The sequence below is a fragment of the Pecten maximus genome, unplaced genomic scaffold, assembly GCF_902652985.1.
Source record: "Pecten maximus unplaced genomic scaffold, xPecMax1.1, whole genome shotgun sequence".
Classification (NCBI taxonomy): Eukaryota; Metazoa; Mollusca; class Bivalvia; order Pectinida; family Pectinidae; genus Pecten; species Pecten maximus.
In genome coordinates this window covers 52394-75574 of record NW_022979579.1, presented here as the reverse complement: position 1 = coordinate 75574, position 23181 = coordinate 52394, and the positions used below count along the sequence as shown (strand labels likewise).

Below are 23181 nucleotides of genomic sequence, written 5' to 3'. Positions count from 1 at the left end.
CCCATGTGATAACCCTAGATTTTTATCATTTATGAAATGCAGGCTTAGTACATGTGTAGTTAGTCTACATTAGTCAGCAGAAATAAACATAGATCAACATAGCACATATGTAGGTTGTACCAAGAATAATGATTGAATTTTAAATGAAATTTATCTGAAAAATAATTCTTTGCAATGTTTATAAAATAATTGTCATATTATACTGTTGAGAGTATTATAGATCAGGTTTCTATTGCTAAGTATAGTAACTGTTTATTTCACAAAATATTGCCTGAAATTAGTAAAAAGGAAATTTAAAACAATCTTTTGTACTCAATGTCAAAACATACAAGGACTGTTTTATTGTGTGTGTTCTAATTAGGTGTTTGAAGTTCCAACACTTCTCCAATGCCTGGCATGTTCTTAAATGACCCTGGCAGTTAATTATATAATGAGACTCAATTTAGAGGGACATTCCTTCTTTCAGATATCAGAACCATGTACATTTTTAGCCCACCATCATCAGATGGTGGGCTATTCAAATCGCCCTGCGTCCGTGGTCCGTCGTCCGTCCGTCCGTCCGTCCCTCCGTCCCTCCGTCCGTCCGTAAACAATTCTTGTTATCGCTAATCCTCAGAAAGTACTGAAGAGATTTTTCTCAAACTTCATATGTAGGTTCCCCTTGGTGCCTAGTTATGCATATTGCATTTTGGGACCGATCAAAAAACAACATGGCCGACAGGCAGCCATCTTGGATTTTGACAATTGAAGTTTGTTATCGCTATTTCTGAGAAAGTACTGAAGGGATCTTCCTCAAATTTCATATGTAGGTTCCCCTTGGTGCCTAGTTATGCATATTGCATGTTGGGACCGATCGAAAAACAAGATGGCCGACAGGCAGCCATCTTGGATTTTGACCATTGAAGTTTGTTATCGCTATTTCTGAGAAAGTACTGAAGGGATCTTTCTCAAATTTCATATGTAGGTTCCTCTTGGTGCCTAGTTATGCATATTGCATTTTGGGACCGATCGGAAAACAACATGGCCGACAGGCAGCCATCTTGGATTTTGACCATTGAAGTTTGTTATCGTTATTTCTGAGAAAGTACTGAAGGGATCTTTCTCAAATTTCATATGTAGGTTCCCCTTGGTGCCTAGTTATGCATATTGCATTTTGGGACCGATCGGAAAACAACATGGCCGACAGGCAGCCATCTTGGATTTTGACCATTGAAGTTTGTTATCGCTATTTCTGAGAAAGTACTGAAGGGATCTTTCTCAAATTTCATATGTAGGTTCCCCTTGGTGTATTATTATGCATATTGCATTTTGGGACCAATCAGAAAACAAGATGACCGACAGGCAGCCATCTTGGATTTTGACAATTGAAGTTTGTTATCGCTATTTCTGAAAAAGTACAGAAGGGAGCTTCTCAAATTTCATATGTAGGTTCCCCTTGGTGCCTAGTTATGCATATTGCATTTTTAGACCAATCAGAAAACAAGATGGCCGACAGGCAGCCATCTTTGATTTTGACCATTGAAGTTTGTTATCGCTATTTCTGAGAAAGTACAGAAGGGATCTTTCTCAAATTTCATATGTAGGTTCCCCTTGGTGCATAATTATGCATATTGCTTTTTGGGACCGATCGGAAAACAAGATGGCCGACAGGCAGCCATCTTGGATTTTGACCATTGAAGTTTGTTATCGCTATTTCTGAGAAAGTACAGAAGGGATCTTCCTCAAATTTCATATGTAGGTTCCCCTTGGTGCCTAGTTATGCATATTGCATTTTGAGACCAATCAGAGAACAAGATGGCCGACAGGCAGCCATCTTTGATTTTGACAAATGAAGTTTGTTATCGCTATTTCTGAGAAAGTACTGAAGGGATCTTTCTCAAATTTCATATGTAGGTTCCCCTTGGTGCCTAGTTATGCATATTGCATTTTGGGACCGATCGGAAAACAACATGGCCGACAGGCAGCCATCTTGGATTTTGACCATTGAAGTTTGTTATCGCTATTTCTGAGAAAGTACTGAAGGGATCTTTCTCAAATTTCATATGTAGGTTCCCCTTGGTGTATTATTATGCATATTGCATTTTGGGACCAATCAGAAAACAAGATGACCGACAGGCAGCCATCTTGGATTTTGACAATTGAAGTTTGTTATCGCTATTTCTGAAAAAGTACAGAAGGGAGCTTCTCAAATTTCATATGTAGGTTCCCCTTGGTGCCTAGTTATGCATATTGCATTTTTAGACCAATCAGAAAACAAGATGGCCGACAGGCAGCCATCTTTGATTTTGACCATTGAAGTTTGTTATCGCTATTTCTGAGAAAGTACAGAAGGGATCTTTCTCAAATTTCATATGTAGGTTCCCCTTGGTGCATAATTATGCATATTGCTTTTTGGGACCGATCGGAAAACAAGATGGCCGACAGGCAGCCATCTTTGATTTTGACCATTGAAGTTTGTTATCGCTATTTCTGAGAAAGTACTGAAGGGATCTTCCTCAAATTTCATATGTAGGTTCCCCTTGGTGCCTAGTTATGCATATTGCATTTTGAGACCAATCAGAAAACAAGATGGCCGACAGGCAGCCATCTTTGATTTTGACAAATGAAGTTTGTTATCACTATTTCTGAGGAAGTACTGAAGGGATCATTCTCAAATTTCATATGTAGGTTTCCCTTGGTGCCTAGTTATGCATATTGCATTTTGGGACCGATCGGAAAACAAGATGGCCGACAGGCAGCCATCTTGGATTTTGACCATTGAAGTTTGTTATCGCTATTTCTGAGAAAGTACAGAAGGGATCTTCCTCAAATTTCATATGTAGGTTCCCCTTGGTGCCTAGTTATGCATATTGCATTTTGAGACCAATCAGAAAACAAGATGGCCGACAGGCAGCCATCTTTGATTTTGACAAATGAAGTTTGTTATCACTATTTCTGAGGAAGTACTGAAGGGATCATTCTCAAATTTCATATGTAGGTTTCCCTTGGTGCCTAGTTATGCATATTGCATTTTGAGACCAATCAGAAAACAAGATGGCCGACAGGCAGCCATCTTGGATTTTGACAATTGAAGTTTGTTATCGCTATTTCTCAGAAAGTACTGAAGGAATCTTTCTCAAATTCCATATAAAGGTTCCCCTTGGTGCCTAAATCTTAAATTTCATATATAGGTTTCCCTTGTTTGAAAAGTACTAGAGGTTTCTTCTGAATTTACACAGACTAGTAAGACTTAGAAGAAGAGAAAAGATCAATCTGACATGGAACCTATGAAGAACATTCAATGGTGGGCGCCAAGATCCCTCTGGGATCTCTTGTTTAATTTGTCATTCAAAGTAATATAAACTTTGTTTGAATTATTAGTATGGGATCTTATCTTGATGTACATGTATGTACATATAGGCCCTGACTGACCCTTTAGGGACTGATGGGCAGGGCCAAAAAGTGTCAAATTGACTGAAATATTTCCAAACTCGGAATGTTAAGGCCTGTATACCTCTTGTTTTAGGCAATCAACAATTGTGAACATTAAGGCCCATGGGCCTCTTGTTTTAAGGTGATCAATCATCTTTGCATGAGAAAAGTTCTCTGATGGTTGCTGTCATGTGTTCAGCAGGTAAACAAGCCCAACTGAAGATACCAAATCCTACCTCACTACCACAGATGAGGACTCAGACCCCAGCAACCTTCATCGCACAGAACCAGGTGCAGCAGTCGGGTGGTACCATCACCATGAAACCACGTATGACCATAATGCGCCCAGCAATGCAGCCACAGCACATACAACTTCAGCCTCAACCTCAGGGAGGCAAACTTGTGAGTCGGAAATTCTATTGTAGGGCAGGGCAATACTGTTTTGGGGAGGATGATACTTTCACTTGGTAGGGAAGTATTGTATCTATTCTTTAATTAGCACAAACTTTACTCCATATTCCCAGAATAGGCTTATTGCATGAGAGGATGAGATGGGGGTTTCCCTTTTAAAAACAAAGATGATGTCACCAAAACAACACAATGATGTGAATGTTGCTTGTCAGCTCTCTTCCTACCCCAGATGAAATAGGGGTTTCTCTTGCCTAGAAAAATCTGGATCACTCTGTGAAGTATGTAAGAAAGGAGGATCTCGGTGATAGGGGCTAGTTTCATTTAAACCTGAGGTTGGCAACTACAGAATCTTTCCTTGAGTAAAAGTCCAACATAACCAAACTTGGTATATAGTCAGTTAGATGACATAATAGACACCTCAGACTCAACAGTCTTCATTCACAGAATATCATCCAGAATTTATGGTATAGTGACTCGGAAAATTAGGGTTGCTGCGGGAATCTGGACTTAAAAGTTTTGTATTAGCCCAGTTTCTCTAAAGTATCAATGTTATTTCAACCAAACCTGGAATCTAGTTGCATTGATATAAAATCTTCATTGCTTCTCAATGGTTCACAAATTAGTTTATAGCCAAATTGGAATGAATTCTATCATGTCAGATGGACAGTATTTTACTCTCACTTTTTAGAAAGAGTGATTTTGGGGATAAAATGACATATCAAGGTGAATTTGAAAAAATAATTATTTTTTGCATTTTTAGCCCACCATCATCAGATGGTGGGCTATTCAAATCGCCCTGCGTCCGTGGTCCGTCCGTCCGTCCCTCCGTCCGTCCGTCCGTAAACAATTCTTGTTATCGCTAATCCTCCGAAAGTACTGAAGGGATCTTTCTCAAATTTCATATGTGGGTTCCCCTTGGTGCCTAGTTATGCATATTGCATTTTGAGACCAATCGGATAACAACATGGCCGACAGGCAGCCATCTTTGATTTTGACAATTGAAGTTTGTTATTGCTATTTCTTAGAAAGTGCTGAAGGGATCTTTCTCAAATTTCATTTGTAGGCTCTCCTTGGTGCCTAGTTATGCATATTGCATTTTGAGACCAATCAGAAAACAACATGGCCGACAGGCAGCCATCTTGGATTTTGATAATTGAAGTTTGTTATCGCTATTTCTGAGAAAGTACTGAAGGGATCTTTCTCAAATTTCATATGTATGCTCCCCTTGGTACTTAGTTATGCATATTGCATTTTGAGACCGATCGGAAAACAACATGGCCGGCAGGCAGCCATCTTGGATTTTGATAATTGAAGTTTGTTATCGCTATTTCTGAGAAAGTACTGAAGGGATCTTTCTCAAATTTCATATGTGGGTTCCCCTTGGTGCCTAGGTATGCATATTGCATTTTGAGACCAATCGGAAAACAACATGGCCGACAGGCAGCCATCTTGGATTTTGACAATTGAAGTTTGTTATCGCTATTTCTCTGAAAGTAGTGAAAGGATCTTTCTCAAATTTCATAAATAGGTTCCCCTTGGTGCCTGGTTATGCATATTACATTTTGAGACCTATCGGAAAACAACATGGTCGACAGGCAGCCATCTTAGATTTTGACAATTGAAGTTTGTTATCGCTATTTATCAGAAATTGCTGAAGGGATCTTTCTGAAATTTCATTTGTAGGTTGCCCTCTGTGCCTAGTCATGCATATTGGATTTTGAGACCAGTCAGAAAACAACCTGCCCGACAGGCAGTCATCTTGTATTTTGACAATTGAAGTTTGTTATCGCTATTTTACAGAAGGTACTGAAGGGATCTTTCTGAAATTTCATATGTAGGTTCCCCTTGGTCCCTGGTGTTGCATTTTGGGACCAATCCGAAAACAACAGACAGCCATTATCGCTAAATCTTAAATTTTATGTATAGGTTACCGTTGTTTGAAAAGCACTAGAGGGCTGTTTCTGAATTTACACAGATTAGTAAGACTTAGAGGAAGGGAAAAGTAGAGAAAAGATCAATCTGACATGGAACCTATAAAGATCATTCAATGGTGGGCGCCAAGATCCCTCTGGGATCTCTTGTTTACTGATGAAATCCACTTTTGAACAGGGAAATAAATCAATGCCAAAATGTACAGAAAAATGATGAATCCTACAAAAATACTGACTGGCTTTCAAGTAAAAAGTGATATTTTGGTAGGAATAAAGAATTTTTAGGACTTAGAATTTGGAGAACTTGTGTTAATTACCCTGCGAGTCAAACTGTTTGATTTATGTAAATTAAAGATTCGAAGATTTACTATTTGGGAAAAAATCATATTTTCCAATAAGTTTGATTTTGATGACCTAACCTTTGAATTTAAACTAATGATGGAATCGCCCTTTAAATGAAGTAAACCAAATTTAAACCAAATGTATTACAATGTTTATGAACACATGTAAATGTACAGTGTAATATGATTTAAACCTTATAAACAACTGCTGTTAATTTCCAAAGCCTGGAAGATTATAGAATTTCTATAATTATTTTGTAATTAATCATAATTACAAAAGGAGAGTAATTGTCTATGGTGTTGACTCTTAGTAGGTTTAACTTAAATTTGCTACAAATTCTGTTTTAGTGGAGACAAGAGAATACATGTACTTACAATCAAAATTAATTAACTCGAACTATGATAACTCAAAAACACTAGTCCAAGTCAAAATCTTTGTTTTTATAGTAATAAAATATATATAAGATAATTCAAAGTTTGACAACTCAAAAAACTTTGATATAAATAACTAAATTTAAACTTTCAACCAGATATTACAAAATTGACAGAACATTATAATTATATACTGATGTAATCCCAAAGTTGATTCATATTTTATTTTTAAAAGCGCACAAGTGAATTTCTTTTAAAAGTTCTCTATAAACAGATCTTCAAATCATATGTTATAAGTACATGTCCTCGGTCCAAAGCGGTTTTGCCCAAAAATGAGTTGAAGTGACTGAATAACAGTTCAAAATGTTCTATATTCCATTCCAAATATATGGTAGAATCAAATATTACACATGGTAGAAGGATCTTCAATTCAAGTCCTTTAAAATTGATATAATTTAATGCACCTTGGGTCTGTAGTTTGTTTTTTTTAAGATGAGGGGACCCATGTTATTAGTTAACTCAATACAAAAACAGAAATTATATTGAATATTGCTATTGGAAATAACACAAACTTTAATAGAAGTATCAGAATGGGATATCTGTGCAATAGTATATGTTTATATATTTATGTACATGTGTATATACATATATATAGAATAAAACTTGTAGAAACTTTGTGAAGCGATTAAATATATATATGTATATATATATATATTGGCACTATGACTGATCCACAGCGGCCTGAGTAGTGGGACCAAAAAACGTAAAATTGACGAAACTTCTAAACTTCCAGATATGAAGAAATCAAACATATCCTTCATGGATGAAAGAGACTTGATTTAGGTACTTTTCAAAATATTAGATTTTTTTTTTCTTTTTTCTTTTTTGTTTTTTTACCACAGGGTGTCCTGTTACCCTATAGGGATGGGTTATAGAAATAATTATTTAATTCATATACAGAAATTACACTTTTTGGCCTTATTTAATTTGTTCAATTAATTTATTAAATAAAAGCGAGTTTACAACCATCACTACAAATATTTAATAGCAGTGGCGTCAATATTTGTTTAAAGTCCACATTTGACAGTGTTATTGAGTTGCATGCTGTCAGATTGAATTGAAACTGGTGAGGGTACTGATACAATCATATATACTGTTGTACATGCACCTATACTGTACATGCACCTATCCATCATTTAGAGGATTTTTTTCCAGGTTCACCTATTTTGGGGTAAAATAAAAATTCTAACAGGGAATTTTGTGAAGTTATGTTCAGATTCACTTTAAACTGTGTTATAAAAGCAATATTAATCTAATTGAAACTTAAATGTCTTTACAGATTCACATATTTTGGCCTCAAAACTGAATTTTGAGAATTTTCATTAAAGTTCAGTTTTCACCCTATCTCAATGTCTCGCTGAACACTGGTTACTGATATTATTTAATTACTTGAACACTACTCCATAAATTGAAAGATGTTATTGATAAAGCGGGAAAGATGAGATATATAATTCTGTATAATTCTTGTTATATAAGGCCTTTTGATGACTTATCATGGCCTTGTGATTTTCATAAATCTGCTAATATAATGAAAAAAATTACATATATATTGCATAAACATATATATATACACGTATACAAGTGACAATTAGATTAGCTGTGCTCTTCCAAGGCTTTGCCTTCATTCATATTAATGATATGTTGTGCCACGACAAACTTGTACGTACCCTTACTGAAGTGAATTAAGCTGTCTGCAGTACTAGTGTCCTTAATATATTTAACAGTTCTAGATTAATATTACTACACATCTCTTTTAGATTTATATTGGTTTAATGATTTGTTTTACTTCCTGTTAATAGCCAGGGTCATATAAGGATGTACCATGCTCAGAACCATAGGATGACTCTCTTATCAAAACTCTTGTGGCATGACACCATCAATCATAATGTACTATATAGATAAGATTGGTACATGCACTGTTAAATTGTATGCATGTACTTAAATTTGCACACAATATTGAATTATGTTTGATTTTTTGTAATTTGTTCATTATTTTAAGCAATTGATGGATTTATATATTGTCTATTTTAAAAACTATTTGTGAATGAACATATATATATATATTGATCATACAGAAAGTGATTCAAATTTTAACAAACAACCTGCTGTCACACACCAACACAACGCACATTTGGTGTTTAAGAATGTTAATGGTATAAACATCAAAAACTAAATTGCAATTTGTATACAAGATTTGAAACTTTCATAATACTAATTACATTACCAGGCAGGAAACTGCTGCCATTAACACTACCAACCTATTTATATAGGTGGAAACCACGTTTAATGCGTTCAGTGATAAGCTCTGCAACAAATTCATCACAGTAAAAGTCTTTAAGCTTGAATAACATATTACTCATCCAAAAGTTTTCATCGAATGTTATCCTTTCAACAGAGATTCCTTTCTTTGTCCAGATAACAAAATCTGCCCAGGTAAGTTCCAACACAGCCATTTGTCCAATGACTTGATAGTAATATTGGTGATTATGTTTTAAAGATAGTTCACCACTTGGATTAAGCTCACAGCAAAACGATTTGTTCGTTGCACATTCTGTAGGTGTTTTATGTCTCCATTTGTCAGAGTTTTTGCCATACGGACATTTTATTTCCAGAGCACCTGAGCCACACACAGAACATGTAATTAGTCCATCGACACTTGCACCCAAAAATGGAAATTGTTGGCTGACATAAACACCCATGTCCTTCACTTCAACTTCCCCACTACATTTTGTCACATGTTCTTTAATATATTCTCTTCTGGCTGTATTCTCATACCGTCTACCATGCTGTAATGAGGGAACACCTTCTGGAATAGGTTTGTAACCTCTGAGCTGTTTGATCAAGTTGTCAGCTGGGTTTTTTTCTTGACGACGACATACCATTCCAAAGTTAGAAGCTGTCAACAAATATGATCTCATGGTTTTCCAGTTCCTGTTGTTAGATTGTCCCCTAGTTGCAATATTGACACTTTCTGACTGCTTATCAGAGATATTTAAATTATTGGTAAATTCTCGGAATTCAGTCTGACACACTGTTGACGACAAATCTACTGAGTTAGAGTACATGTAGCTGGGTTTATAAATACTCAAAATCTCATCTATATTTCCAGATGAAGCACACATTGTGCGGTACAACACACAAGATGGATTTGCCAGCTTTAACCCATGCAATATGTCATTGAAAAAACTGCCAGGATCTTTACATGGACCAGCCTGATATACATTAGGAAATGGTTTTATTGCATGATCTTTTGTAGAGTCCGTCTCAAAATTTATATCTGAAATACGTTTAGGACTGAGTGGTCTTGTCAGACTTGCATTAGGTTCCAACCAAGTACAGCCAGTGGAAGTACACGATGTTCTCACTTTTACAACTGTTAAAAGAAGACCTCCAACATGACTACACACACCTGAAAGTCCTGCCTTACAGTCACAGGTGGCACATATTATTTTGCCTGTCTGTTTGGTCAAGGTCACCGAAAGGCTGTAATAGCTTCTGACTTTACCATCAGTAACTGCTACTTTTTGCCGCATACTTGGTTTGTATTTTGCACGAACAACACAATAAAGGGATGTACTATCCACCGAATTATACTGTATGTCCGCTATATAGTTCTCGTTACTGAACTTTTTTGATTTTTGCAATTGTCTATTGCAATGTTTAGTTCTTCCTGTAACTGGATTCTTCTCAAACAAGAAATAGTTATGGACATCCTCTAATCTCACAGGAGGGCTATTAGATGTAGTCAGCTCATCCCATTTTTCAAGTTCCTTTATATTAGGCAAGTTTGTGTAGTTATTTTCCTCGTCTGAGCTATCACTATCAGATGATATATCACTTTCACCAAAATTAATTGTACGGATTATTCTGTTCACCAAAGTAGATTTGTTTCCAGATTTTTTTAAACCATGTTTCGAAAGCCAATGTTGTAAATTTTCCTTGGACCAAGTGGTAAGTTCTTCTGAAGAAAGACTCATTTCATGGACACTGTCTTCCATTTCTGAAAACAACAATCATTATCCAGGTTAAATACCATGTATAAACGACTTGGTATATAATGTCAATTATCTCTTAGACTCTAGGTTTTGGTCCCAACCAGCTACAATCCCCATGTGATTTAAATGTACGTCTTGTATGTAACGTTATCATGACCCCACTCACCATAAAAACCATAAATTTATCTCCTTGGTCTACACCATGAGCTACTTCCACTATGTGATGTTTAAGTGCATATGAAGTTGTATGAATACTGATGTTGTGCGTTAAAATATCATTACCATATTCAACCCCATAAGCATGTGCACCCTGGGCGCGAATTTTGCGAGCGTCACAATACTGGAAGTGGTTGCGGGGTTCAAAGTTGGAGCATTTTGCAGCTTCACCCAATGAATACATTCATACATGCGAGAATGTCATTCTTAAAAGTATTCATTGCATATAATTTTCATTATTCAACTTACTTATGCTTTCTCAGCAATAGGTTCAGTGGAATTCCTTAGGTCTACTGTGTTGATGACATGAGAAAAAAAGGGGAAGGGCACTTAATGGGACAAGTATTGTATGTAGATTTACCAAATCATATGGTTGAATGTGTTTTGGAATTGTGTAATTCTGTATCCTGTATTGTTTTAACTTTTGTTGTTTCCATAAGAGTTGAACTGATGTTGTTTCAATAAGAGTTGAACTGATGTTGTTTCCATAAGAGTTGAACTGATGTTAACTGTTTTGTTACAAATATTATGTATGTAAAACTCTGCAGATTCAGGACTGGATTTATATAGACAAGTATAGAGCCTGGTTGTCCATTCCTTTGGCTCTGCAATAAAATTTGTTGAAAAGAGTCTTTTGTCCTTTTAACATTTTAAATCCTGTCATAAAATGTGTTGAAATTAAATGTAAAATAAATTGTTTGACAAGGTGTGAAATGTTCATGTACAATGTTTGTGGTGAAAATCCATCAAGTACTTTACGACTAGTAACAATTTAAAGAAACTATTGACGGACATGCTGCGCGCGCCAAGGCATAAGCTCACCAGATTTTCTAGATGAATTTTAAAATAGATGACAAAATTGGTCTATTTCATTATTTACTGGTGTGTAAACTGCATTTGTATGCCCCGCTATGAATTGGAGGGTCATATATTAGTATTACCCATGTATGTTCCGTCCCATCCCGATGCAATGTTACCAAGCCCCAGTTTGATCACTATCTGATAATTCAACATGATGCAAAAGCGTCATTTAAAATATCTGTAAAAATAGCAGTTTACACAACAGTAAACAATAATAGACCAATTTATTATTTGTAAGTAACATGATCTCTTAAGACTCAAAGCATACCTATGTCATGTAGTAGACTAAGTAGTGGAAACTGTTTCTATATCTGTGATGGGTCTGGCTCCAGTACTGATGCTTCCGATGACATACATGACAGTGTTCCAGCTAGGATTTCAAAAGGGCAGGTCACTGACCCAAAAAAAGGGCATTTTTTTTACGCGGTTTCAGATTTTTAGGGCATATTACATGTTGCATACATTGAAACAGTATAATACAAGGTGATAACAATTTGCATTCATTGTTGTTTCTTAATTGGTTCTAGTAATAATGTATTGGGGCATCCAGTAAACATATTGGTTTGTTTTTTTAGGTGTAATCATTAAATGTCTGTATAATATTGGAAACAAATTCAAAAGAACCTTTCTTTTATGAATTTAAATTGCTAAAACTCATGGGTCAACTAGATGCTAAAGTATATAAAATATGCTTTCCTTCTCCAGATTTCTCTTCCACTTTAATAATTATGTTTGTAAAGTCCATTCAGCCTCATTTCAAGAATGATCTACCAGTTAATTAATAATTGTATCTTTTTTTGTAACCATTAAAATTTCATCATTGTTTTCTTTCAGAATTCAGTTCTGCCCATGAGCTTGAATGGAATTTACAGGCTTAATATAAATTAATGAGAAACAAAAGTATAACAATAAAATTAAATTTATTAACAGTGCATCAATGAAAACATTACCTTACAACAGTATTTTAATCAACTCTTTCTCTATTGAATCAATATATTGCACTCTCTCTGACCAGTAAAAGATTAAAGCACTAGTTTACAAGACTACACAAACACACATCTCTTGGAATATTTTAATCAACTCTTTCTCTACTGAATCAATATAATTAAAGCACTAGTCTACAGATATAAGATCTTTCACTTCAACAACATGCTTTCACATTATCAATCTCAGAGCTCTCCAAGACTACACAAACACACACCTCTTAGAATAATAAGTAATTTACATTCAAACAAAATATGACATATTTACTTTGTAACAAATTCAAAAGAAAGCTCAATACATAAATAACATCTTACTGTTCAACAAGTGTTTAAAATATATTATCACAATGTGCATTCAGTCTTTCACTGCTTTACTAAAATCACATACACCATAAGTTAGTAAATCCATTTAAATCCAACATGAAATGAAAGATAACAACAAAATTAAACATAGAATCTCAAAATATAATACCATTTTTGAAAATACATTTTTCTAATCAAATTGTATCACTATCACAGGTTCTGATAAATCGTAATCAAAATGTATCACCATCACAGGTTCTTCTGATAAATAAGACATCTACATAAGTCATTTCATGATATGTTAGTGGGGAAATCCTTTGTCACAAGAAGTCTAACAGGCACTGGCTTTGTTAAGGGCAATGAGAGTCGGGAGCCTCCTATTCTTTGCACAAATCCATTTCCTGGTGACTGCTGGAAGAACTGCCTCAAACATCTCCGATGAACAGTTCAATTTCACATTCAGTAGCCGGTTTAATGTGGTCTGGTGCATCCTGTTACGATGAGCTGTCTTAATCAACTTTAACTGGGAGAAGACTCTCTCAACTTCAACTGTACTAAGAGGAATTACACATGCCTTAGCATAAAGTGAGGAAATGTTTGGAAAGAGTGCCTTCAGTCCCAAGTCATTCTGTCCATGAAAAAGTTTGAGGCATGCCAGCATGTTACAGGAACTCTCTCTCTCTCAGTGATGAAGTTGAGGAAATCTGTCCATTCCACTACTAAAGACTCCTCCTCAAGGCTGTAGTGGTTTGCAAGATGCTCCATCTCCGACACTCCATAAAAGCACTCAGCAGACTCGATGGATGAAGTGTCCAGAATGGCAAGGTTGTCCATTACCTCAGTGTCCTTGAAACGGTTCTCAATGTTGTTGATGAGCGTGGAGATGAATGGCTCCCTGACCTGTTTCCTGAAACTTTCTCTGGCCTTGGTGTCGGGAGTATCCACGCCACAATCCTGTAAGACGCTGTCCAGTTTCCTCAACCATGGTCCATCATCTTTTCCTCTCATCTCCAGACTCTTTAATGTCTTCTGGACAACAGCCCCTACCATTCCCATGTTGACTGCTTGCTTCTGAAAAAACAGGGAAAGGCTTGCAAGATGTGGCAACACATCGGCCAGGAAGAAGATGGTCTGAACTACTGCAGGATCTTTCATCAGCTTCAAGATACCATTTCCAACTGCATCAGCAGAGATGGTGTTCTGCTCCAGATCTGTTATGAGGCTTTTGAAGCTCCTGGCAACAGAGGTCACAGCTTTGGAGTGGCTCAGCCATCTGTGATGTTTTGCTTGCTGCACACAAAGTGTTGGCTCTCCAAAAGCTTTCTGGACTTCCTTCAGGGTGGCAGTGTGGACTGTGCTGTATTTGTAATATTTGTGCAGTCTTTCAAGAGTCTCATCCACTTTGTTGGCTACCTTGACCTCTTTGAAACTGTCTCTACAGGCCAGAGCTAATCTATGGTCCCTACAATGGCTGGTGATTAAACCTGGACTGATGTCCTTCAATCGTTTCGCCACTCCATTATGTTTTCCTGTGAAGACAGCAGCCCCATCTGATGCAAACCCTGCCATCTTCTGTGAGTCCAAGGTCAAGCTAGTTATCTCCTCCTGGATGGTATCAACGATGGTAGCTGCCTTTCCATCTTTGATGAAGGGGTCACACAGAAACGCTGACGACACGTCTCCATCTGGGGTGATGTACTGGCAGCACATAGCCATGTGTTTGTTAGAAACAACGTCACAAACCTCATCCACCATAAGACCATAGCAGGGGCTCTGGCGAATTTCTGTTAAGACTGTCCTCTGTACCTCTTCACTTAGAAAAGACAACAGCTCCTGTACAATGTCCCAACTCGTATATGAAGCATTCTTGGCCAGTCTAAGGTGCTGTAAAGTTGGAGACCCCACATCAATACACATGTCAACCATTGATGAAAAAAGATCCAGGGATAGGTTGTTCTGCACGATGTAGAAGAAGACCTTCAGGGCATCCCTAACAGCTTTCTCAGTGGATGTGGAGACAGACGTTGCTTGTGCTTCTCCAGCTGACCTGGCATCTTCTTTGGCTAATGATGTCTTGTGCTGTGAACTCTTCTCATGGTCCTTCACTTTATCGAGACGAATGGTGCGACATCCATCAACGGTCCATACTGAGGTAGAAGTCTGGTGTTTGATACAGAGACGGCATAACATGACCACATAGGGCTCTTCATCAGTACAGACTGTTCTGTTTATCAACCATGGTCTGTCGACTGTCCATTCAGATTTGAAACCTAAACGATGTCCAGAAGTATGTCGCTTCCTTGGCGGAGTTCCGTCTGGTGTATCATCCAGGCGGCGCTTACAGGCTGGTATTCTCACTGGGGATGCTGCTGGTGATTCTGTCAGAGTGTGAGAATGGTAAACAACATCAATGGGCAAAAATGGTGAGGCAGGATTAGGAAGTGATCGGCAATCATCTGGAACAGGTGTAGTTGGGCGTGATATGTTAGGCAAAGGTGATACTGGACATGTGTTGTCTGGGAATGGTGAAGCTGGGCGTGATGTGTTGTCAGCATCAGACTCGTCATCTGTGTTTGGAGCAGAATCAATCCCTCTACAAGAGAAGATAATATAAAATTATATTCATCATCAAATAAGTGGGGTGTATTTGATTTTTAATTCTGACTTGTAAAATGAATTTTGCATGTTTCTGCAATTTAAAAAAACATAGAGTTTACAGACAATTACTCAATGTTTTCTGAAATGCATGGAACATACCGGGTAAACAACCAGAAATTTTATAAAAATATATTACACTTTTGACTAATTATCATAAATTACTTTGCCAAGTTGTTTCGATTTTGTGTTATGATCACATGACCTATATATATACAAATTATTTCTTGAATAATGTACATCCCTTCAAAATTGTACATGCTTATGTTGACACCGTTAGGTTTCCACATGTAAAATCAATGAAGTTAATAAGATACCAGGCTTCAGTAAAACCATGTCTCAATTTTGAATAATAACTTATATTTTCATTAAATTTTAGAAATAGTAATTACACAGTCTTAAGGAAGCATAAAGTTTACAAAGTGAAGTTAATTCTACTAGATGCTTCCTGAAGGTGGAATATGTTGAAATTTGTGCAATCAAAATTGGCAAAGTAATTCTGGATTAATTTGGGGTTATATTTTGTCGAATTACAGTGATAATAATTCATGATCAATGAATATCAATCTAAAATAAAAAAGAAACATATATTTGATGAATTCTGTTCAAAATATACCTTATAAATGTGCCTACTGAAATTCAGCAATTGATGGCTAAAAAAATGGTGTATTTTGTTAAAATACGGATTGGATTATTCGAAGCCATACAATATATATATATATATTATGCCCCTCAAAAATAGACCATTTTCCAAAGATAATATGAAACAGGCAATGCCTGAAAAGAGCGAAGCTAGCTAGTATGCCAATGTATAACATAAAAATATAGTGATAAACGTTTCGCCGTTTAATAACGAGAAAGTAATAATAACCGGAAACCAGAATGACTTTTCTGAAGATGCTATTTCTCAGAAACTTGTGAAATGCTTTGTAGTATGTATGGTCAATATCAACATGCAAAGAATTTCATGAATTTGCAGGAATGTTTGTGAATTGGTTATCTCCATTGCTTTGTGCTGACTTTCAAAACCCAACATTTTTTTATTTTCTGTTTGGGGTTGACCATTTGGAATTGTTGTCGCCCTTGGTTTTGCATAGTACAGTATGTGTGATCATTACCAGAGACATATGAATGATTTATTGCATATAATGTGTTTATATACCAGACATATATCTCTGTATATACCAAACATGAGAGTTTTCTATACAGCAGTTCAACTGTAGGTATATGGCCCCATGTAGTTGAAGGATCAAAGCATGACATTAAATATATGCCAATTATTTCCATTGCTTCATTTCAACCATACTTTTATGTGAGTGTCCAAATGAATTGCTGCTGCTTTCACTTCAGAAAGTGTAGTCCAACCATTATTGAATAGTGTACAATTTATGCGTCCTGTATGTGGAATTAGAAATTGATGTGTTTTTTGAACCAATATATATATTTTTTTAAATCTTCCCTGAAAATCTAGTTTTTATACATATCTGTACAGATGTACTTTCTCAGTCTTTGAGAAAAATCACCATGTAATTGTAGGGTGTGGTCGTTATACAAGACACAGCAGCCGTAGATTCTTCCAGATATAATTTATTCGACGTACAGGAAACCAGGCGTCCCAGGCCCAAGTAGTAGATGTCTGACAATGGTCTCGCAACCATGCAAGTATCTCTTTATCATAAGCACGTCCGGACTGGTGAAAGTGCCGGCGCCGAGTGATAGTTAGGCGGAAAATAGGAGGGAAAACCAGTTGGGGTGTGATGGGAAAAACGCGTGCTAAGTCATACAGTCCGTCTGTCAACGGTCAGTCGGACGCTTTCACATTCCAACACATACGTGTGACCACTACTCACGTATCTCGCTCACACAACACATACACGTAGGGTGTTATACCACAGGTATAACCCTGGTCTACATAATGATAAACATACAATTGCATCACTTCAACATCAATGGTGAACTTGATTCACAGGGGCATATGTCTATTCTTATATTTAAAAATAAATACATTTTGTAGCCAGAAATAGATGTATGTTCATTTATATAGGTATTTCTAGCTATTTCTTAACAAGACATGTCCCTGTGGTTGATTAGAGGAACAATTGTTATGTTCCAATGTAGACAGAGCTATAACCAAGACACTGGACTGTTAATTGTCTTTGATTATTTCCCCTTATAATCATTGATACAAAGTAGAATAATCAGTGAGCTTAAATGAGTAATTTAAAATATGTAATACCCAAACCTGTTTAGTAATTAAAACTATAAAGTGCAATACAGTACAATACAGGTCTGATAATGTTATGTCTAGTTATAACCAGAAGTGGATCCAGGATGGATAAAAAATCTAGACAACAGTTACAATTCAGGATGTCAATCGATTTTATTTCTGATTAATATCACTATCAATATAACACTTGAGAAAGATGTAGTATTTTGTTGTTCATGGTGCAAATTCAGCAGCTCATATCTACGTAGTTGTTGTTCTAGCCTCTTTATTTCATCTGCTGCTGACACAACTTCCAAAGCTGTATCTGAAAAAATACAATAGTTACAAATGGGTTTTTTTTCCTTCATATTTTTCATTTAATGACAACACTCTTAAGCTAAAGCTTTCATATTTTGATATCTAAAATATTGACTTCGGGCTTCGCTCTCGGCTAATATTTCACTCTACTAGGTCGGTATAACACTATATTGACCTCATCATAGACTGATATATCATTTCCAAACTCAATAGCTACCATGGACCTATAGTTCAACTATAGGTTAGTAATAGTTGACATCATCATTATTACGACGTTATAATTGTAACGTTGGAGACCACATACCCTGATGGACGATGGCTGTTCCAACTGCACAATCACAAATGATAAAAAAATAAAAAATGCAGTGATTTTTTATGTGATGAACATATTGCAAAAATTGTAAATATAAGCATTGTTCTTGATTCGTTGGATTTGCCTTTGTCTAGTTGGCATTCATATACCCATTAATGGCAACTGAATGCAGTTCAATGCTTAAGCAACTACTGTTTAATATAATGAAGCCCACTTGCTAATTAAATACTTATACTGAAAAATAGCAACTGGAAAGACCTGTCCGCATGGTCACACTCACTATTACCAATTCTGTCAAGTCTCTAATAAGGTTTAAATACCGATGTTTCACTGTAATTAAATTGATATGTTGTATTGCTGGGCTCTTCATCTTATTTGGATATTTTCTATACCATTTCGTTATTTGAAGGGATAAGATTTTAAGTATGCTCATAAGATCCCCATGATTTATACATGTCTAGGACATTAACTTGGGCATGAACAAGATTTATATGACGGTAAACTCGGTAGAACCTTTCAACATGATTCATAAGTGAATGTACATGGTTATCTGTCCTTGTTTATGCATCCCCATACCTGGCACATGTCCCCCATTTGAGCATGTTTAGCAACACTGCGCTGAAGATATATGTAGTCTACTAGTAAAATTTTAAAAGCTTTTGTTTTTGAATTGCCGTTTGTAGAATGTACACTGTACAGCTTAAAATGTAGCCCATACTATGCCCCTTACAGTGATTGTTTTGTTGAAATTATCACACATGATGGCTTTATGGAAGCAATGTTATTACTTCGATTCAATCTGTACTCAAGTTCTCGTCGAATAGATAAAATTACTGGGCGTTTCTCGGGATTCTAATATGCAGACATTTAGCCTCTTACTGGCTTTAGACTTTCAATTTTACCGGCCCACACTATAGCCATCTCACTGCCAGAATCATACACCTCCAAATACTCTTTTGTAAAGCGTTCTTGCATCAGAAATTCCCTGACTTATCCTCCGACTATCTGGTTTGGAAACTGCTACGGTAGTAAAGGTTAGATGATATTAAGAAAAATCTTCATGATTTTCAGAGGGGCGGAGCTGGGCGTCTGTCAGTTTGACACAATTAGAAACTTTTATTCCGACACTGAATTTATCGGCATTTAGAACTGATAATGCTCAAGTATCGAGGAATTCCGAACGCTTTAGGCCCGCGTTATCGTCGGAGGATGTGGCTAAAAAACACATTGACAGGATTCGAAAGAAAACAAGATCAAATACTAAATGGTGTGTTTCGATATGGAACGACTGGGTGGTTCACCGGAAAACGTTGCCGGAAACATATCATGAACAGTACGCACTTCCCTTGGATTTGAGTATGACCGATACAAAAGCATGAGATTTCTGGCTGTCCAGATTATTATCGAAATTATGAGGAAAGACGGAACGCCGTACCCTCACAACACTCTAGCTCAGATTGGATCTGGAATTTAGAGACATTTGCGCGACGAATTGAATCGTCAGGAAATAAATTTGTTTCAGCGTAACAGTGCTACATTTGATAACTTCAGAAAATCACTGGATTCCCGTATGAAAGAGCTTACTTCTCTTGGAATTGGTGTACACGTTAAAACAAAGGATTCTATGTTACCTGGAGAGGAGACTACATTCTGGGAATCAGGAGTGTTTAATTTCAATACAGCGGAAGGTTTATCAAATGCAGACATCTCATCATAGTAAGAAGAACATTTTAAAGTCAATTTGTTAAACTGGTGAGTTTGCAGCCTTTTTCAGAAATAGGCATATTTTACCCCAAACTCAACGGTTGAAAATTTTTTCATAAAAGTAGTCTTCTTGCCACTTCAAGAATACTTTATATTGTCTAATAAGAGCATTTTTGATGTTTTAAATACCTCCTTATATGCCGTATTTGTGTGATATCATTCACGACCGCCATTTGCAATTCAAGGTCAAAATAAAAACAGCGTTTATACATATAATAACGCCAAAGCTGGTCAAACCAATGCTCCTATTTTGTGCTTTAGACACTTGTGAGCAAAACGACATGGCAAGTTTGTGTAATATATGGGATACAAATGAGTTAATTATGTCCCCCTGAAACATGCATTTTTCTTACGTTTTGTTGAAATTTACAAACAGCTTAACAAATTACATGTCAACAGCAAGTCCCACAGTTTGCCATGATACATACTAAAAGTTCATCATGTTACTTCGGTGACATTGCACCATAATAAGGATGTATAGGCCTGTAAAGTATCAATGTTTTGACTGGATTTGCTGTTTAGATGCCCCTTAAATGTGGAAATCCTTTTCATACGAAAGAAATCCCAGGGACTTGGCGCGATTTCTTAGCCTACAATATTGTTTTAACACGCATGTATGGATCGTAAGCTGGGAAATTATGTCCCTGTGAAAGAAATCAGAGCGTCTACTCGACTGTGATTGGGCTTTTACATCAGCCAATCACAATCGAGAACACCACCTTTATATGAAGAAGTTTCCTCATGGTTAAGACTAATCTTCGTCATGAAGATCACTTTCTATAAGATTATGTTTGGACCAATACTTGGCTCCGATTGGCTAATATACCAGAAATTTTCCAAATCGCCGTCTAAACCTAGCTACAAATGTATATAAAGAACGCCAAGTAATCTTCTCGACATACATTACAGTACATATATTATTCCCGCATTATTTTATCTCAACTTGTCATGATGTTGTAGAATTTCTCGAAATGTAAAACTCGAATTGTTGATATAGTTGTTGTAAAAACGATTCCACGTTACTCGAATAGCCATATTGCAAGACGATTCCGCGACACCACACATCTTGATAAAACTAAATATGTCACGAAAACTCGATAAAAAGATTCAACTTCAGGGAAAATATATATACAGGTCGATTTCGGTAAAATTAACATATTAGATATAATGCAACAAGTCAAGATAGTGTTATAAGTACTTATACTGACATTATGTATATCGATATATGTTTACTCTAGATAGATGATTTATATGTATAAGTTGGATTATTTAACTGTAAAATGTGAAGATAAAGTATGTTATGTCGACATATCTATCTCAAGATAACAGTAAATATGTGTGTAAAACGGGATATGATAACTATACATAATGTATTATAAATAAGTATGTCGTGTCCCCTATACGCTTCCGTAGTTTGGGACTCACCAGAATCACAATATCGCCACCAAGTGGCCATCTCGGGTTTTAAGAGTACACAAAAACTGGTAATGTTAAACTGGACTCTACAAGTTTGGTACATTATATGCATACATTAAAAGTTCATCTTGGAATATTGGAGCGCAGTGTAAAATATGGCTTAGTAAGTCATTTAGTATCTAAATATTATATACGTTGTTGGCATTTTGGCAAAGAACAATTTGAAAGATCATAATTGGTGAGAGGTAAAGGTGAAGCTCTTTGTTCCAGTGCCACTTTCAGACATGATTTTAGGTTGCCCTTTGTCCATCGTTTTCCTTTGTGCGTTTGTAAACAATTTACCTGCGACAAAATTCTATGAATGTTCAACCAAAACTGTGAAATATGTGGTCCTCACCACCAGGAAGCCTGAGAGGCGGGGCCAGAAAAGGTCAAAATGACACATGTTTCAAAAATCTGCTTCTCAGCTCCGAAACATGATGGAATATAGATGGTCCAACGTCCATCAAGTTAAAACAATAATTTGTACAAACTTGTTATAACAAAATATGTAACTACATTTTTGTATTGTGTTCCTTATTTCTTTCAAAATGTAACAGTTAGTTACTGTAGCATCAACTTGATCGGTTTAATGCAAACATCGTTGAATTTGTAAAATGTTTACACACTAATAGCTACAACCACTTGACTCGAGCAAACGTTTTGTGAAACGGCTCTTACTCTTTGATCATGGATTGAGTAATGCAACAATGAGACCGGTGTTTGGGACTCACGATGAATGCACTTGACTATAAAGTGATTGAACTATCATTGTTTAAATTTACGTGAAATCAACCAAATGATTAAAAGTAAGAAATACATGTTAGCTTGATGTTCGTTTTGGTATTGCTAAGTACCATCCGGTTAAAGATATATGTCCATGGGATTGAGTACTTCAATAAGTTTGTACTATGGTGTTCATGGTAAGCACACTCCGAAATGAGTAGAACGAACATATTGCAACTGTTGAGACATGAATTCTGCTTAGCACCGACAATAGTGTTACTCATCACCTACTATTTCGATGGTTTTACACAGCAAGTGTATTAAAATAGATTATACGTACAGCCATAAATATGAGTTTCAAGGTATTATCATTGTCGGTAAGTATTTTATGGTCCTCATTAAACCAAGACGGTCACGAAGACCCGAAGTTTTGAACCTGTATCTTAATGTTTTGACTTTTTGTATGGCAAGTCAAGTTGTCATCCAATAATCAACCAAATCACTGCATTTCAATCAAACTTCACCGATCTAAATTTTATCGAATTTTTGTTGTATGCATATTGCTACATTAAAAAACTACGTATCTAAATGTAAACTATGTTTATCTTGTTCAGTTATTACGCGAATATTCTGTTAACATGTTTAAATGAAAGCATTATTAGACATACATACATACATTTGTTCATGTGTGCTCGATATGTGAACGGCCATGTGTGTAGTTTAATGTAGTAGCCTCGTTCTCGGCTCCGTGACAAATCTCGCGCTAAATATTTGTATACACTGATGTCTCAAGGACTCCCCCGGTCAAGCGTCTAGGCCAGTGGTCATTTTAATGTTAGGAGAGAGTGAATGAGCATCTT

General features: G+C 36.3%; 1 protein-coding gene across 1 annotated transcript; it reads right to left on the bottom strand.

Annotated features, from left to right (window-relative positions):
* Window positions 1-7240: 7240 nt before the first annotated feature.
* Window positions 7241-11961, bottom strand: LOC117318981. Its single transcript, XM_033873893.1, has 2 exons — window positions 11867-11961; window positions 7241-10526 (listed from the first exon to the last, which is right to left on the bottom strand). The coding sequence occupies exon 2, from the start codon at window positions 10522-10524 to the stop codon at window positions 8785-8787; it is 1740 nt and encodes a 579-aa protein (XP_033729784.1). The 5' UTR covers window positions 10525-10526; window positions 11867-11961; the 3' UTR covers window positions 7241-8784.
* Between the last annotated feature and the right edge of the window lie 11220 nt (window positions 11962-23181).

Bases quoted from the DNA above. Each gene is read 5' to 3' on its own strand.
- LOC117318981 (XM_033873893.1), bottom strand. From the start codon at position 10,524: ATGGAAGACAGTGTCCATGAAATGAGTCTTTCTTCAGAAGAACTTACC.